General features: G+C 35.4%; 1 protein-coding gene across 1 annotated transcript in view; it reads right to left on the bottom strand.

Moving 5' to 3' along the window:
• Nucleotides 1-2,110: 2,110 nt before the first annotated feature.
• LRRTM3 (leucine rich repeat transmembrane neuronal 3) overlaps nt 2,111-19,381 on the bottom strand; it is a 140,406-nt gene continuing 123,135 nt past the window's right edge. The window contains exon 3 of the mRNA XM_016198414.2: nt 2,111-2,485. Coding sequence (XP_016053900.1) covers nt 2,276-2,485 — 210 coding nt within the window. The 3' untranslated portion in view covers nt 2,111-2,275. The remainder of the gene's footprint in view (nt 2,486-19,381) is intronic.

Consider the following 19,381-nt stretch of genomic DNA (forward strand, 5'->3'; position numbering starts at 1 on the left):
GGCATATATCTGTGAGGCTCCCTGAAACCTAAAAATTTTAAAAGTCATTTATCAATTTGAAAATGTCTGGGAATTAAATGATGCTTGAATATTTGCAAGGCCAACTTCTAATAAGAAAAATCTCAAATGACATTTTGATTTACATAGTAAATAAAATTTGGCCTTTGATTGTAGACACACAAATAATAAACTTATAATTAATGCTATATAAATTTGCTAACTGTGCAAAGCAAATTCTCAATATAGAGGATTAAAAATACTCTGCAAGGAGATTAGAAATTTAAAAATAAAAGATTAAAATTTGACTTAAAATGACAAAAAATTTTTAATAGCAATTTATGCAAACTTTGCTACAAAATCTGGGATGTTAAATAGATAAAAGTACTGTAACATTTAGTTTCATTTAAATTAATAAGAGAGTTTGCTTCTTTCAGCATTTTGTTTTTTCTTTCTGACTTTGTATATTTTTAACAAAAATTTGCTCTACATTTTTTTTAAAGTTCATTCTTCGGGAAGCTGCTCTTAAATTTGACAAGATAAAACCAGACTCTTGTAGATACGATTTCTTTGGAAGAAATAAAAAAATGTAATGTTTGACATTGTTTTTCACAAATTATTTCCTTCATTGTTTTTGATTGTTTGACCCCTCCCTGTAAGACTGATATATTTTCAACCTATTTTTAATGTCATAATTATAAAATGACAACAAAAAGTCATGTCTCGTAGAGCAACAGCATTTGAAGCTTGTAGTTTCATATTAAAAAGCACACAAAAGTATGTGTGAATACCATAGATAAAATAGAATTATTTTCAAAGAGTAACCAGTGCCAAGCAAACACCAGAAACAGTTGATCATTTCAGCATCTAAAAGGTCAGGTATTCATAATTTGATTCGAATGAACTACGTAATAGAATTGGGTAATCAATATATGATCTGGGTTGGTTTCAGATTACTCTGGGTTATCTTTTCAGATAATTCGGAGGTGACTCTCATTATGATGGCAATATAAACAATTTAGAACATATTGGGATGTTCACAGATTACTCGAGTGATCAAGTCGTCCACCATGGGTCATATCTATATTGAATGAGCTGTAGATGTTTAGACTCCTCCCCCAGGAGAGAAAGATTAAAAATTCATGTATTTCCTTTGAGGTGTTTCCAAAATATAGCCTCCCATTTCTAAATGAGAAGCTGTCTTAAAAACCAGGCACATTTTGCAGTGACCAATGACTATTTTGAAGTAAACCACTTTGGGTTAAATAAGAGAAAAACTGCTCCTGTACATGATTATGCTCTATTCTCCCACCTTGACCTGAATATAATGACATGTAACAAGTTTTTCTTTGTCACTGACAGCTGCACCTTTTAAGTGTATCAAAGTCTGTTGCTGTGGTTACGGCCTTTGTTTCCAGGGATGTTTTGTCCATGCTTCCCCCTCTACTCTTAACAGTGGATTACTCAAAAGAATGAAATAATGAGTCATTCATTCAGAAATATGTTGTTAAAATATCCCTCTTTATCATTACATTTCACTGCTTAGAAACTAGGCTGTAATTCAAGGCAACAGTTAAGTCTGTGAAGAAGTATTAAAAAAAAAATCTTTGATTTTTTTTTTTTTTCATTTATAAGAAAAACCTGCCTATATAATTGAACTTCTTAACAAGTCTCAACAATTAAACCCTTTTTGGTTAATGTATTATTTCTGGAACAAGTAGATAAAATTCTACGCGGTAAGCATGATAAAAATCGTGCATGTTTCTCACAGCACAGAATTTTAGAGTCAAGGTTCCTGGGCACAAAAGCAGTAACAAAACAGTCCCTACAAAACTGAGTAACTGACTAACACAAGAAATAATTTTTGTTAATTTAAAATTTTTAGAAACTGAAGTGTGTAGTTTGTAAAGTAAATTGTAATTAAATTATGGTACTGTACATACCAGTTCTTTGTATAATTGAATTTTACAATATGAAAAATACATTAGCTCTGTACAGTTTTTACAGATAGGTAGGATGAGTTTTTTTGGGGGAAAAAGATTCTTTTTTCAGGGAAATACTCTAAGTCAAAAAAATACTGCACAACTTAGCTAATTATAAAGTGTAGACTTGAAACAATTCATGTCTTCTTTATTTCATGAATCAATCTTGGATTTTCATTTATTTTAACAGGGGATTTTTATGTTTTGTTTTTAGAGTCCACAATGAACAGATCTTCCTCATTTTGTCCTTGAGGTTACAAAGTTTGGTGGCAACCCTTGGCTACCAAATAGTTCAGTCAAGCCAGATGCTGTTTATGGTCACTGATGCGGCCAGCTGCTGTGATTGTGCTCAGGTCCAGCTCAGTCTCTAGGTGTGTTTCCATCGTATCTTCCTGTGCATTCGTTTCAAAGGACTTGTGAGAGAGAAGTTCATGATGCACCCCACAGTAACTGATTGTGGGCTGGTCGTATGCCAGAAAGGTTGACACATTCATTGATAAAGGTATCTGGGGAAAAATGATATGAGAAAAGTCAGTTATAAAAAGATAGACAAGTTTGAGGGTAAGATTTGGAGACTGTGGAAGTGCTCACCTGACTAACCTCTATGGTTATATGGCTCAGGTGTCCCAGTGCTGTCCCACTAATGTCCCTTATTCTCATACTAAACACAGTGTGACAGTTTTAAAGTCTGGGATGAAGCTGCTCAACCTTACCTAGAACCTCCAAATAGTAACCTAAGTGGTCCTGAAAATGCTAAAATCTTTATTCGAAGAGTCAGAAAAATGCTTTTCCTCACTGGGGTAAAATTGTGGCTTTAGAACTAAGAAAACTATTACTTGGTTATGTGTGGAATACCAGACCCTCCCCCACCCCCATTTCTATCCCCTGAGTTTCTGATTCAGTTGGTCAGGGGCAGGATCTAGAATTTGCATTTCTACAGTTTCCCATATGATGCTGGTGCTGTTAACCCAGGACCACAATTTGAAAGCCTCTGCAGAAAAGAATTGTCTAAGCAGGTTATTCTGGTTCTTCTTAATATTTATTTCACATGAGAATTCTTTGAAATGTGAATGTCTGTGGTTTGGTCAATATATCTAAAATTTAGGGTTTAGAGAAATGCCAGGAAGCATCTATGACTCCTATGAAGTTCTAAAAATTATGAAAGGCTGATGCTAGTTTGAAGGAACCAGTGGTATATGTAAGGAAGAGATTGCCCTGCTAATTGCAGCTTCATGAAAAATGCAAGATCTAAAGATATGAGGAAAAAGGCAAGAGTGACCACTGTGAGCAGAAGGAAACATACATGTTACCGACAAAGGGTAGTCTGAAATGTCAGATGTCAAATTCTAGAGATTATGCCCATGTTTTTCAATAAGATAGAAGCTTGTCCTAAAAAGTAGGCAGATTTGAGAAACCCTCAGCCCTGATCTCTGTTTAATATCCTAATTTCTAATTCATGTTGTTGAAATTGCCTTGAATAAAAACAACTGCCATTCTTTTTTGATGAGTGGATAAAATACATTTGCTTGAGCATTTCAGACAAAATTCCTGATTTCAGCTAAGATTATAGCCCAAGGCTAATAAAAATAAAATGTCTAGGTTTTATTCTTTTGTTGGTTCTTTTTTCTCCATGCATACGAATCCTCTTTGCCTCCTCTTATTTCCATTTGTACTCTTCTACCCATATTTAATTTTTCTTCAATAAAAATTGGTTTAGCAAATATTTCTTTGTTTTCTCTTAATAGTATTCATTTCTTTTGAGATTATTATTTGTTTTTAATATGAAGATTTCAATGTATCAAGTATTCAGGGCTTAGTCATTGGACATAGAAATGTAGTCCAGTTCATCAAATTAAATTCCTGAGTAACTTTCTTTTTATGTGGATTCTTAAAATTTGAAGTATGCAGTTATCTGATGTATGAATAAAAGACATCATACACTTTAAAAAAAACACAAGGTGACTGAAAGATCATAAAGAAAATAATAGAATACTTCAAAAGGTGCTCATTTAAAATAAGAATTCCTGATTTTACTGTTGAAATAGCTAAGATAACCAAAATATAATGCCATGTAAAAGTAATCATGTAGCATGAATAGATTTGAGTTATAGGAGGTAATGAAAACAGAGCTGTTATTGGGTACATGAGTTTTACATTAGCCTCTGTAATGTGTTATGGGTCATATATCTGTAGGATTTTATATATTCTTATTTGTCATGGAAACTTATTGGTCAAACATGCTACATCATTCCTGGCTTACTTGGAATTAACTCTACTGTGAGTAATTTGTGATTTCCATGGTGATGATTTAGGACAAATAATAACCCATAATACGTTTATTCTATGTGTATGTGTGTGTATACCCACACAATTTACTGCTTGATTTAATATCTAGAGGCTTCTGGTACCCAGAATGTAAATACTGATTTTAACCATATCAGTTAAGCTGTTAGCTCTCATTATTTATTAAAATATCCCACATAATTTCTGTAGAGAGTTTCTTATTTTTGGATATGGCTTATTTTGAAGCACCTAACCCCGTGGTTAGACTTTTTCAATGTCAAGCATTATTATTCTATTTCTGAAACTGGGATAGTATTTATAATCAGTGTGGATATTTAACATGTTCCCCCCCCCTGCAATTGAAAGTGATTCTTAAATTAGATTAAATTTTAATATCAAGAAAATATGATGTATCAGTAAGTATAATTTAATAGGTAACCATATCTGAATAGAACATCGTAGTAGATTTTTCCCTGATGGACTTAAATGATTTTGAAAATCTAAGGGTTAGCACTGGATATTTTCACCTGTGTTTATAGGAAATCCCATACATATATACACAATATACATTAATACACATGTATAATTTTGTAGCCAATTACTTATGATTTCAAAATCATTTAAATCAAGTATAGAAAATGCAGATTTGGAGGATACACTAGGTCTAACAAGTATTAAATACTTGTTATCTATATAAGATATGTATGTAGATATAACACACCATATATAATATGTATATATACTGCCTGGGTAAGTGTGAAGAGGCTACCCACTGGCATTAAACAAACACCTTGAGGCTCAGATACAATCCATGTAAATCCCTTCTTGTCACCAACTTAGTAAGTGTAGCAGCCCCTTGCAGGGCAACATTGGTTCACATAACTACCAAGTGACTTTGTGCTCTTTGTTTCCTCCCCCTTTGCCAGCCTGGCCTTGGTGTATTCTCTTTATTCTCTCTGTCTCTCCATTTTCACCTGATTCATGTTAATATGCTTAATCAGAAGAGGCACACAGCCCTGATCTCCCCTATGGACAGGGTCTGCAACAGGGCAGTCCCAGTTTACACCTGCTGTTCCATTTTGGACAATAAATCACACTTAGTTATCCTACCTGTAGATGACCCAAATATGTTATTTCATAAAATGGAAATGAACAGCAGCTCTGGGTGCTTGACTAGCTAGTCAGTATGGTTCCAGGAAGGACAGGAGGGGATTGAAATCTAATGAGGCTCTGCTTTCTCAGACTTCTGTTAGGCTGCTCTGTTTAAAGCGTCCATAGAATCTTCTTGTCATAGCTTTCAGAGAGATAACAGTTTCTTTCAGGTGTATTTTAATGTAATAAACTATTTATAATTACTTATGGTTTCCTTTAGTCATTTAGGCTATTGTTTTGCAGGGGAGATAATTATTCTTAAGGCATAACTTGCAGAGATCCAGGGATATGAAAACTTACTCTCCAGAAAGGAATATTATCTAGAATCTGAGCTAAGAAATCATTATATGTTATTCTTATAATGAGGGGTAGTTCCCCTCAGGAGAAATTTTGACTCTGCTAAACCACTTACTATCTTGACATCAATGATATTTGCCTAAGCACTAGTTTTCCAGTATCTGTCTCAATATTGATGATATGTGCCTTTTACATAGAAAAGATTTATAAAGTCAGATGAATAAAAATAACTCATTATTAATGGTCTTTTCCCCATACATATATCATTTTGAGCTTATGATTTTAAAGGAAAAGAGTAGTTTTTTTGAAGTTTCCCATTTGGAATTAAGTAAAAATGCTCATTTTAAACTATATTTATTGCATAAATATCTATGTATATTTGTACAAATATATATGTACATATACGAACATGCATATGTATTGCTCATATTCTAATTAGTTGGTTACAAGCCATTATTTTATTTTATTTTTTAAATTGAGTTTATTGGGGTGGCATTGGTTCACAAAACCACACAGGTTTCAAGTGTATAACTCAACAAAACATCATCTACACACTGCATCATGGGCCCATTGCCCAAAGCAAAGTCTCACTTAAAAATTTTTTTTTTAAATTAAGTTTTTTGGAGAGAGAAGAAAAGTCACTTTGTTGTTCCATTTATTTATGCATTCATTGGTTGATTTTTATATGTGCCCTGACCATATTGAACCCTCAACCTTGGCGTATCAGGACAAGGCTCTAACCAACTGAGCTACCTGGTCAGGGCTAAAGGAAAGTCACTTTCCATCCCTATTTATAACCTCCTTTGCCTACCTCTACCTTTCCCCAGCCCCGCTTTCCCTCTGGCTAGCACCACATTGTTGTCTGTGTCTATGTGATTTTATATATATATATATGTGTGTGTGTGTGTGCGTGTGTGTGTGTGTTTGCTTAATCCGTTCACCTTCTTTCATCCAGTCCCCCAACCCCTCTCCCCTCTGACAGCTGTCAGTCTGTTCCATGTATCTATGCCTCTGTTTCTATTTTGTTTGTCAGTTTATTTTGTTCATTAGATTTCATATATAAGTGAGATCATATGGTATTTGTCTTTCTCTGACTGGCTTATTTCACTTAGCATAATAGTCTCCAGGTCCATTCATGCTGTCACAAAAGGTAAAGGTTTCCTTCTTTTTTATGGCCAAGTAGTATTCTATTGTGTAAATGTACCATAGCATTTTTATTCAGTCATCTACTGAAGAGCACTTGGGTTGTTTCCAGATCTTGGCTGTTGGGTTACAAGCCATTTAAACATCTCTTCTGTTGGACAGCAAGGATTATTTTAAGTATAATATTCTGAGGAATAGAAAATTATAGTTTGCTTTTGAGAGGAAATTTTAAAAAGGCTATTTTCCCCCCTTTCTAGAATTGCAAAACATAGAAAATGTTTGCTTGTTAAGTGTTCTTTCTGAATAGAGTTTGTAGTAAGTATGAATATTACTGCTGATTATTCTTTTTTAAAAATATATTTTTATTGATTTCAGAGAGGAAGGGAGAAGGAGAGAGAGATAGAAACATCAATGATGAGTCATTGATCGGCTGCCTCCTGCACGCCCCTGACTGGGGATCAAGCCCGCAACCTGGGCATGTGCCCTCATCAGACTCGAACCGCGATCTCCTGGATCCTAGGCCGATGCTCAACCGCTGAGCCACGCTGGCTGGGCACTACTCATTATTCTTGAACAGAATGCTCATGCTGTTCCCATATGTCACAGAGGAAATCCTACAGTTTTTTAAGACAAATGTTATCTAGCAAGTATCCCACCTCTCTGGGCCATGTAAAGGGTGACACTGTAGGGTTTTTGTAGCTGTTGTTTTCAATGATCTGCATATAGTGACAGAAACAGGCTTCATGAAGGAATTCATTTTTTGAGATGTAGGCTTTATCACTATCAAGGCATTTTCTCCATTTTATGTTGTAATTTAGAGTCGTATTATCTTACTTTTGTCTTTTTCTACTAAACTTAATGAATTTTCATTTCAATTCAGTTTATTTCTATCTAAAAAGGGGAATTATAATATTTTTCAAAGTAATATAGACATGCCTCAGATGCCATGGGCTTGGTTCAAGACCACCACAATGAAGCAAATATCTCAATAAGGGAGTCACATGAATTTTTTTGTTTCCCAGTGCATAGAAAAGTTATGTTTACACTGTAATATAGTTGATTAAGTATATAGTAGCACCATGCCAAAAAATGTACATACCTTAATTAAAAAATACTTTTTTATTAAAGAAATGCTGACCATCATCTGTGGTCCTTATTTTGTTATGGGGAACACAGACCAAGTTAAATCAGTTTTCCCTTAAGTCAGACTCTCTCCTGTCCTTTGTTCCAAATGTCCTGTTATTTGCCAGTTACTTTCTTGACATCGACTGACATGTGTCTTTCACATGCATTGGCTTTTTTCATTTCTGTTGCCACTAAGAGTTGCAAATAAATAGACATTTGTCAGTTTGTTTCACATGCATTGGCTTTTTTCATTTCTGTTGCCACTAAGAGTTGCAAATAAATAGACATTTGTCAGTTTGTTTCACATGCATTGGCTTTTTTCATTTCTGTTGCCACTAAGAGTTGCAAATAAATAGACATTTGTCAGTTTGTTTCTGGAGCAGATTATATTTTTATTTAACTAAATGTAAGCAACATGTAAAAATAGTGAATGCCTTTTTCCTTTATTTTATTTTTTGTTGTGTCTGAAGCATTACCTTGTCTTTGGCAAGAAGTGAAATTTAAAATCTACGGTGTTTTTTTTTTTTTCTGGGAAATTAGCTTTCTTAAATATATTATTTCATATGTGTATATATATATATATAGATATATGTGAGTATACATACATATATATGTATATAAACATGTATATGTGTTTATATCACACCATTACCTGTAAAATTCTCAATTTTTTTAAAGAAGTGTTTTAATTTTTTTAAAGATACTCTTGCTGGTAACTTTATTACCTATCTTGATGCCTCTAATTTCTGTTTTATTTACGTAAGCTGAGTTTTAAGACTAGCCTTGGGTTTTGCTAGGATATAACTATTTGATGTGTTTGGGGGATTGGTTAGCAGCAATTGTTTCAGTCCTAGAAGACATGAACTTTATGGACAGACTAGTAGTTTTACTTATACTCAAAATAGGAAACTGTGTGTCTCTGGTTTTTTTTTTGACTAATATTGAACTCTTGAAGGAAAATGCCTTTCCTACTGGCTAGATTCCCATCATGAAAATTTTATTATTAATCACTATTTTGGTTTCTAAGTATTAAGAAAGTTGATAAGATGTGTTATATGAGGAGAAATAGTGCAAGCAATTATCACGCTGCAGCTTGATTCCCTGGCAGAATGTCCAAGTCAGCTAGCTTGGATCCTGATTTGATTTCCTTAGGATTTCTGCAGCGGTTTTTATGCGTAGCCATCTGAGCAGCTGTGAGCATTTGTTCCATCTCTTGGTCAATACAGGCCTTGGACACACCTCTAACATCCTCTTCACCATCACCACTGTCATTCATTGAGCATTTACTGTGTGCTAGCTACCATGCCACATGCTGGGCTTAGGTCATCTTATTTAAACCTCTCAGAGTTGCTGCAAGGTAAACATAATTAACCTTAATTTTACAGTTGAGGAAACTGAGACCGGTGAATTGCAAAAGGGATTGCCTGACTTCTTAACCACTGTGCTTTACTGCCTCGATATCACTTTATCTAACTCTCGCTGGTCCTGGAGCCTAGAAAGGTGAACACAATATAATGTCTGATGCTATTTAAACACCATTTCTCAACATTTGTGTCTTATTTCCAGTAGGATGAACACCATGATATCCTTTGCTACACCATAGCTTTATGATACTGCTTTGAACATTAAGTCTGCAGGAAAGAAACAAAGTTTTGGGGGGATTCATGATGTGGGTAGATGATGACACCTCAAAATTAGAGCTCTCTGATTCTAACTAAACTCATATTGGCCAACACAAAGTGTAAGGAGAAAGGTCTAATCTGGAGGACATTCTGGACGGGATAGGAACCTTCTATATATTCCCTGATACAAATTTATGTAATCCTAGGGATTTTAAAGATAAATTTTTGTTTTGACTAGCAATATATTTCTGCCAATTTCTAATTAAATGATGTTTGCTTTTCTCTTTAAAAAAAGATACAAAAAATTAAAAACCTCAATTAATCTGTAGTTTGATTATTTCTTTTATATTAAACGATGCTTGGGTTTATTTTCTATATGTAAAACAGTTATAGGTAGGTGCTGAGGGACAGCAGGGCTGGGGAAGTGGAGAAACAAACATGAATAAGACAATTTCTGCGCTCTGGCAAAATGACAGACTAGTGAGGGAGACAGACAAATAATGTAAGAAATGAAAGAAAGGTAATGAATGAGGCAGGCTGGAAGACAAGTTATTGCCCACGTGTATAAGGAGATATATCAGCCAATATGTGATATATATTTATGTATATATCAACCAATTAGAGCCTAGTATATATATTTACATATATATATGTGTATCTACTACATATATATACATTGTGCTCTGACTGGCTGATTCTGCTAACCATATCATTCATCCTTTGTGGTGTAAAATGAACTAGCCTTCTTTCTCGTTTGGAAATAATGTTGTTATTTTTCAGATTTATTGGTGAGAGTTAATATTGCCGAGAAGTGATTCAATATTTGCTTTTATAGACTCTACCACAGAGATAAAATATTTTACTTTGAACCTGATTTGTTTGAAGGGCAAACAAGTCCATCTCTTGGAACTCTTTAATATTCCAATGGTTAATATGTGTGAGTACAACAGACTGTCAGATCACTAATTTTAATTATCTTGATTCTACTTGTAAAATTAAAAAAACAAAAATTTCAGAAAGTACTGAATCAAGAGCCTGAATTTATGTTATGCTACCTTTAAACCTGTAAAACAAATATTTTTCTTTGCTTTTAAATGTAATACAGGCCTCACTATTCAATTTTGGCATTTTCTTAAGAGCTAAATTGCCAACTAAAGTAACAATTGCTATCCTGAGATCACAAGTGTAGGGTAATAAGGCAGGAACTCAATGTGACATTCAAGACTTTCAAGTGTCTGTAACTTAAGAATAATGTGAAAGAAAACATTGTTTGCAGGAGGAGGAGAACTCTGCTAGTGCCTTTTGTGTGGAAAGTACATTATAGTGAACTCCTGCAGAGCAAAATGATAAAGTGAAAAAAAAATTGAGTTTTATTTGAAAGGACATAGTTCCTCTTGCACCAAAATGCATTAGGCTTAGGCTAAAATAAAATCCTGAATTTTGGTAGCTTTATGTGTGTCTTGTAAATTTGTAAACTCAGTAGTGCCTGTTCCCAGTCAATTTAAGTAACAGGAAGAGTAATAAAATGCAGGCCCCTTTATCTTTGCAATTTTAAAAAATATATCTTAAATATTTAAATGGCATTGCCACTTGTGAATGTATTTTGTTCTTTACAAAACAATTTGTTTTTATTTCAGTTTTGCAACAAAAAATAAATAGGCATCAGCTATATGCATTGTTTTTATAAGTTTGTATGCTAGTGTCTACAAAACCAAATGGAAATATTCATTCATTAATTTATTTACTTCAACAAAGATTTGCTGAATGTCTTAGATGCTGGACACACACCAAGTCCTTGTCTTTCAGGCTGCTGGACAGAGCACAAAACAATCTAAAACACACTTAGCAAGTAGAAGAGAGAGGACTTCCAAATTGGCATCACTCACTCACTGTTGTTCTTGCTCTCTCTCTTCCTTGAAATTTCATGGCACTTCCTCAGTACTACTTTTATAACATGTTTATTTTGAAGTTTGTCTTCTGTGGTCTTTATTTGTGCATATATTTTATCTTATGTTAGACCAGAACCTTCTTGACTAACCTATGACTAATCATTTCTCTATGGCTTATATTGTTTTACATTGTCCTTAAATATAGCAAAACACTAAATATGTATTTATTGAATAAATGATGACATAAATAAATGAATAGTAAAGAAAGGGTATTTAGTAGAGTCTGGGTAGAAATTACAAACCTTCATCTTGACTGGGCTTTATGGGAACTGTATGACTAAGAAAATCTGTTAAAGTCTAGTGATGTCAAGACCAGGTGTAATGATTCTACGATAGAGGTAGAGGGCTAAAGTGAATTTTCAAAAATCCACACTAATGATGGGGCACATAGCTCTGCATTATAATGTTTGATACCCTTCTGTATTCTATTTCAATTATTTAAAAATTTTATTTAAATTTTAAAATATATTTTATGTAAAGTAGGAGTTCTAAATTTAAAACATATAAAACTTTAGAAAACAATATTAAAAATAAAATAATTGTTCTAAATTGGGGATTTTTCTCCTGTATATTTCAGAATGCTATGTGTGTCCTTCAATACCTTCACACCTGCATTTTTCAAACTCTTTAGTGCTTCCCAGAAGCACGGCCCATGATCTCCAAGAGTTTGGTGCACCTGCCAAATTAGCTTTCCCTGTAATGGACTCTGCCCTGATTCCTTCTGTGTTAACCTCCATTTTATGCCAGTGAAAAGTGATGTTTCTCTTTTACTGAGGCAAAGCAAAATGCCCCAAACTGTTTTAATTTACATGCAAATCTTTCTGCACAGCCCGATGCCTGCTAAATCCTCACTGTTGCCAGGTAAAATGATGGGACCCAAATTGAGCCTATGGCTCAAAGGCCCCACTGATCTTGATGCTATGTTTTCAAATCTGTTTCTTCATACTACTGTGCAATGAGGTGCAGTTGCTAATCAATGTGAAATCAATCTCTTCTTTTTCCTGAAAATTCTAGGTACAGCATACCACTCGAGTGTCTTATAATGATGAGACAGCAGTTTATATTTTTAATCTAGGTTTGTATAAATCTATGAGAATGAAAATCACCAATTATATTAAACACTACAAGATGAACAACAAATAACAGTGTTTGGTACTGTTACAAAAGTAACAGAAATAACTCTGTATCTATGACTAATGGCATTTGTACAGGCTTGTGTATTGGTAAAATTTTGAAAATTCTTGTTAGTGGAAAGACAGGCAAGAAACAGAACTATTTCTCACAGATAGTTTATATACTTATATACTTACGTTTGCAATGAAGATATCATAATAAGTGATGAGCTAATATATACAGTTAACTGATTATTTCAGATTTTTATATGCATAAATACTATGACTTTAAAAAATGATAAGTCCTGATAATATAGCTTTTATCATAATGCAGTAAACGGTTCTTGTTGACATTTAAATTAAGATCACCTTCTAAATTGCTTTCGCACATATAGGTTATTTGAGGGGTGACTATCCTTGGACTGATTGGAAGTAATGTTGGGGGTGGGGATTATATAGCTCTGAGTGTTTTATCGTCTCAGTATTTTCTCACTTAATTATAGTCTCTCTTTTTTTTCTCTCACAATTACACATAGCATTTAAAAATTATCATTTCCTAGGGTTCAATTTCTGTTACCTTGCTTCATAGAATGTAATGTCTTTAGTTTCTTAGTAATCATGAAGAAGCTAAGTGGTTTTATCTTTGTTCAATGTTATGTGATCAACCATATATGTATGTAGATAATCTTTTTTCAACTATGGCTTTGATTAAACTAATTAAAATACATTATAAAGAAAAAATGTGAGGTGTTATTTCTTAATAATTCACCTTGTTTTGTTAACAATATAGATTTGGTTTCAACTGAAGGTTCAAAGTAGATATCAAATACAGTTTTTAAAAAATCAAAATGTTTACCCAGCCAGTGTGGCTCAGTGATTGAGCATCAATCTATGATCCAAGAAGTTGAGGTTTGATCCCCAGTCAGGGCACATGCCTGGGTTGCAGGTTCAATCCCCAGTGGGGGGCGTGCAGGAGGCAGCCGATCAGTGACTCTCTCATCATTGATGTGTCTATCTCTCCCTCTCCCTTCCTCTCTCTGAAATTAATAAAGATATTTAAAAAAAATGTTTTAGGCCGTATTTGGACTGTAAAACTCAAGCCTGAGGTTGCTTAACAGTCTTCACTGTTATCAGGATTCCCCATTCAGAGAATATGTTTTAGCTTCTTTTAATGTGACTGGAGAATTGGTGATATACAAGGTACAAGTATAAAATAATACAAGGTAGTTTTAGTAAGAGTTTTTATTATTGTTTCCTTATTATTAGGTTCTATAATTTATACTGCTAGTCAAAACCTGAGTGATATAGGATCAGTGATAAACAAAATGATGACCTTTAATTTATAGACATACTCCAGATAGATTCTGTATGGGACATAGGCTTCTCTGTGAAAATTTTAATTTTATACCGTCATAGCTAGTATTAAGAATTCATCATTTTTAATTGTTATTTTAGTATCTGTTATCAAAGTATCAGAAATTAAGTGGAAGAATTGATCATGAATCTTGTAAAAATAAGTGATTAAGGAAATATAATGTATGAATTAGGAAATCTAATTTAATGTAAGGAGTCAAAATGATATTTTATTTTCTCATGGCTACTAATGAAGATGTTCTCACTTGCATGATCCTTAGAATAGAATTATAGATTAAAATTTTAAATTAATGTGTCTCTTAATATGTGGTTCACTCACCTCAGATTTGGTTTTAAAATCTATTGATGGGGTTCTGAAATTATATGAGATGAGCATATTTAATATTATATATAATATTGAATTATATAACATGTGCTATGTAAGCATATTGTATATAAGCATATTTTATATATATAACCATCACATACATATATATGTATATACATCTCCAAGCTTTGTGTGTGTGTATACACACATTACTAAATACAAACACACACATACACATGCACACACGTTGATGATCAGTGAGTTTTTCCCAGTAGGAGCATTTGGTATTTTCTTCCTCTTACCCTTTCTCACTAGTAGCTATTTGTGGAGTTCTCATTCCAGGCACAGAATTGTACCAAATGTTTGAGGATAATTCAAGGAGCAATAAATATGATGACAGATTGCCTACTATCTCTGAGCTTCTATAATCATTCAGAATATGTGAATAAAAAAGTTAAAAATAATAGGTAAAGTTGACATTAGTTATGAGTATGGATGCAAAGAGAGATTGCTTTCAGTGTGTGGTCTTTTGTGCTTGTTTACAGGGAAACACTGGAGCCCTTGACTCTACCTTCTCCCTGAGAAATGTTGTCAAAACAAGTCAACTCTTCTTAGGATTGGCATTAACCTTGAAAAAAGATTATATTCCCAACTGAATTTACCATGTCTCTCTCTCATCCTAATAGAAAACTGATTAGATTTTCTTTCCCTTTATCTTTCTTCTTCTCTCCATATACTTTTTAAATTTGCTTCAATTACTTACATTTGGATAAAATATTTGTAACATTTGTAAGTAAATCAAACTCTTAAAAGTATGAAATACAAAGCATTCCAAATGCCCTTGGGGAAAACTAATGTATTTTGAATGACACTTATTTTTAATGATTTCATAATTTTTTATTATGGGACATGAAATTGAGACACATATAAGTGACAGGGTAAGGAGAAACTGCAGTTTATTAATAAATGTACTAGGATTTATTGTTGAGCTGTAATCACTATCTAGTATCTGAATAATGCAGGTTTTCTTTGCTATTCTGAAGGGAAATTTAAAAATTAAATGAAGAACAGAAAAATTCTAGAAAATAAGAGCATTTTACATATGACTCAACCCTAGTTAAAATTCTAAGGACATTAAAATGTTGTGTTGAAGGAGACAATGAAAAGTAACAAAACAGGATAGGGCCATTCTGTTTTGGGGATTTGGACGATAGGAAAAAAGACTATATACGTTTTAGCACTGAGACAGTATTTCCTAGCTGCAGCCAATGAAGGAACATTGAAAAATTAACTGGCCTCTTTGCTCACCATTATATTGATGCCTCGTTTGTCACCGTGTGTCCAATGAAAAAACTGTGTGGCTTAGTCTTGTGTCATGGTGTTGGGGCAACGTTTTAGACCTTTTCTTTTGACTTGAGGACATTAAAAACGTGGTTTTAAAGAAAGGAAGAATCTTTCTTTAATACATTGAGTAGCTCCTGGGAGTATTTAAAGGGATTCAAAGTTCAAGAAGTTTAATAATGCAGAAGTCTTCACACCAGGATGCTTAGTTGTCCCCTGAGCACATTTGACCCTCCTGATCCTGAGTTGCACACCTGCTTTATTGTCAGAACACACAGGTGGCTTCTGTCAGAACACACAGCAATGCATGACTCCAGCAGAAATGTGTGCCTGGTTCAGCATTACAGTTACGCTCCTACTCATGTGCCCTTCATTAATAGAGGAGGCGATGGCTCCTAGTCACCAAAACCTGGTCAGTCTCTTGACTCGTAATATTGTCCATCCCCTGGACAACCCAGGTTTCAGGGTGCTTCTGCCAGATCCAGGACTGATAGCTGATTGTTAAGATTTCTTTCAGCACTCAAATTCTGACATTTTTTTCTCTGTGCTGATGCAGAATAGATACCTTATCTGAAAAAAAAGCATGTGTTTTAGGGAGAAAAGTCCCTTCCTGGAAATAATATATTCCCACCCCATTTCTTCAGGGATTTCTTTTCCTGTGGGCCAGCTGAGTTATTCATAGACTGTGCATGCCTAAGACGCCTGTGAAATAATTGAGAATTTGGGAGGGAAAAAAGTGATTCTCAACTTCATGGTACAGGAAACACATTTCTAGAGACTAGGGTCTTGAGTGTAGCCCTTTTCAAAATCTGCTTGGGGGTTTGGGGTTTTAATCGTATGCCATGAGTGATACTGATTATGCATTTTGTGCCTTGCCCATTAGCTTTCCCTTCTGCTCAGTGCTGTAGTGAAATCACAATTTGTGCCATAGAAATCACCGAGGCAATAAATCCAACACTTATGACTTCAATGCATTATTGAGAAGAGAGCACAGATGGCCTATAAGGGAGCAAGCAGTTGTTCAAACCAACTAATATCTTTGATAATTAATAAATGTAAGAGGGAAAATGAACAACAAATGAAGGAGTAACTGATCTAATTTTTAACTAAAATGCAGCATGAAATTCTCTTGTTTATGATTTTTTTTAACTCTCTCCATAGCTTTGAAAGAAAACCTTGAGACTGCTGACTGCAACCTCAATGACATTGTAATGGAAAGAGAATTAACATCCTCCGTGTCATCTGCAGTCACCCTGGGTCCAGTTTAAACTTCTACCCAAGGTGGTAGAAGTATTCCTACTTATTGGACACAAGCTAGTATTCAGGACCTGCGCTAAGTACTGGTAATTAAAAGATAATGGGAGCATGGTTCCTGTTTTTAAGAACCTCCCAATCTCTAAGAGGGCTCCAAGCAGGTAAACATAAGCAGTGAGTAAGCTCAGCCTTCAGTGGGTTTTTCTATGCACTGGCCGTGAGGAGGGCAGGATCAGCTCTGCTGGGATTGGGTCAGGGAAGGCCTCGGAGAGAAGACTCCTGAGCTGAGCTTTGAAGGAAGAACAGGGACTCGCCAGGGGAAAGGCCGGAAGACCCTCCAGGGCACAGGCTCAGAGGCAGGAGGCAGCATGACTGATCAGGGGACTGGAACTCAGAATGTCAGGAGCCAGTGATGGCTACAGAGGAGCAGCAACAAGAATACATACGTGTCCTTAGAGTACAGCCGAACAGGTGGTGAGAGGCGGTGAGGGCACCAGGTCGCGTACCTGGCACTAACAGCGGGGGTGCAAAGAAAGGGTCAGTCTCCATCCCATAGTCGGCGGGTGACCTTGGGCAGTTAGTTAACGTCTCTGAGCCATAATACTGGTGTGTGCTGAATGAGTATGATAATCCCTACCTTACGGTGTTGTCGTTAGCACTGAAGAAAACGTGTGTGTTTCCTGGAAAAGTAAGTCTCAATAAGTGAAAGAGGTGATTAAATATTATTCCTGATTGATTGAAACCCTCCATCCTGTCCTTTTACTTTTTCTATATAGTTCACTGCTTGCCACTCTTGTGCCACGGTGCGATATACAGCTGAAATGAGCCCGGAGAATTAAGCATTTTTTAAATGCTGCTGCCAACAGTCATTTTTTCAATAATGATTACTTGTTGCCGCATTAATCTATTCTTGAGATAAAAGTGCTCAAAAATGTATAAGCTCCGTCAGAACCAAAGGGGGGAGTGAAACCTCTGGACGTCATCAGAATGGCTGGCTTCCTAGTGGGAAGCAGCATAGTTCCGATGGCAAATGCCCACCTAAGTAGAAAGGCCCGAGGGTTCTGACTGTGGTGGAGGGAGCCCACTCGCTGCTCGGCGCCCGGCGCCGACTTCAGCGTTCCTGTGCCGTCTGTAAAATGAGGAAGTCGATGCCCGCTGAATAAATGCCAGTAAGCAGGCTTAAGCATAGGAATGATAAATAATAAAACAATCGCTTTTCTCTCTGAGGACGAAAAAATAATGTGTCAGCAGATCTGTTCTGACGTTGGGACTGAACAATAAAACACCCCGAGCAGGAATTATATTTGTAGTCTAGTTTTTTCATTAACGTCAGTTTCTCCAAATGTATTACTGACTTCCCCAATTTCGTTCCACACTTCAGTAGTTTTGTTTTAAATGATAAACAGCAGGTCTCTTTGAAAGGTAGGAATTAACCTGCTGATACTTCTCTTTCCACCCCCATATAGATGCTGTAAGCGGAAAAATACAATCTCAAAACCAAATCCAGCAGCAGGTGTCTCTAACCTACAAAACACCACTAGCTTATGTAACACGGATGATTTTTTTATTCTTGGGAGAAAGGAACCCTTTATAAAGAAGTGCAAGCATTTGGGGTTGTCGCTCATTCTGGTTTCCTCTCGTTATCTCTTCCCTGTCTCCTCTGGATCCTGCCGGGAGCCAGGTTAACTCCTTACTGAATGAAGCCTTTGGAAACAAACAACGAAAGCTTCTATAACCGCCCTTCCTTGAACTGTGGCAGTTTTCTGTTTTACTCCTCTCCTGGCACGTCATACGTGCTGCTGCGTGTTAGTGACCATCTCACGATGAGTTGTGGCCTATCTTCCCAGTGATATCACAGGCTCTGGAGAGCAATTACTTTGCTTTCTCTTTTGTCTTCCCTGGTCCCGAGGAGATATTTTTAAGATTATTGGCTTCTTCAGGGCTTTCCAAACCTAGATACACAAGCTTTACCTGAGACCACACATTTCCCAGGTCTTAGCTGCAGGACCTGCCCTGTCACTGTGTTCCTTCCCCATTGGTGGCAGAGAGCTGGGAGCAGGCTGGGCCATGGACCCTGGTGTCCTTGTTCATGGTAGTTCCTACAGGTGCTAGGATTTTACCCCCCTTATTCTGTGAAGTGAACTGCCTTATGCACAGCATGTTCTCATAAATTGACCTATCCTATATTCCTCCACAAAAAATACGGTGAGCGGAGCATAAGAGAAACCAAACTGGCATTACAGATCTTGTTTCTGAAATTTATAAATATGGATTATGCTTGGGCTTTCTGGATATTAAGAATTATTGGTGACTTTAAATTTGTAGTGTAGGTTCTAGTTGAGGTGGATTAAGAGTGTCTTGAAAATTGTATCCCAATTTCTGAAAACTCTGAATGGGAGCCGAGTTTCGCCAGTGTCCTAAGTCTTTTAATCAAATGAAGTGC

This window comes from Miniopterus natalensis, chromosome 14 (assembly GCF_054644295.1).
Source record: "Miniopterus natalensis isolate mMinNat1 chromosome 14, mMinNat1.hap1, whole genome shotgun sequence".
NCBI lineage: Eukaryota > Metazoa > Chordata > Mammalia > Chiroptera > Miniopteridae > Miniopterus > Miniopterus natalensis.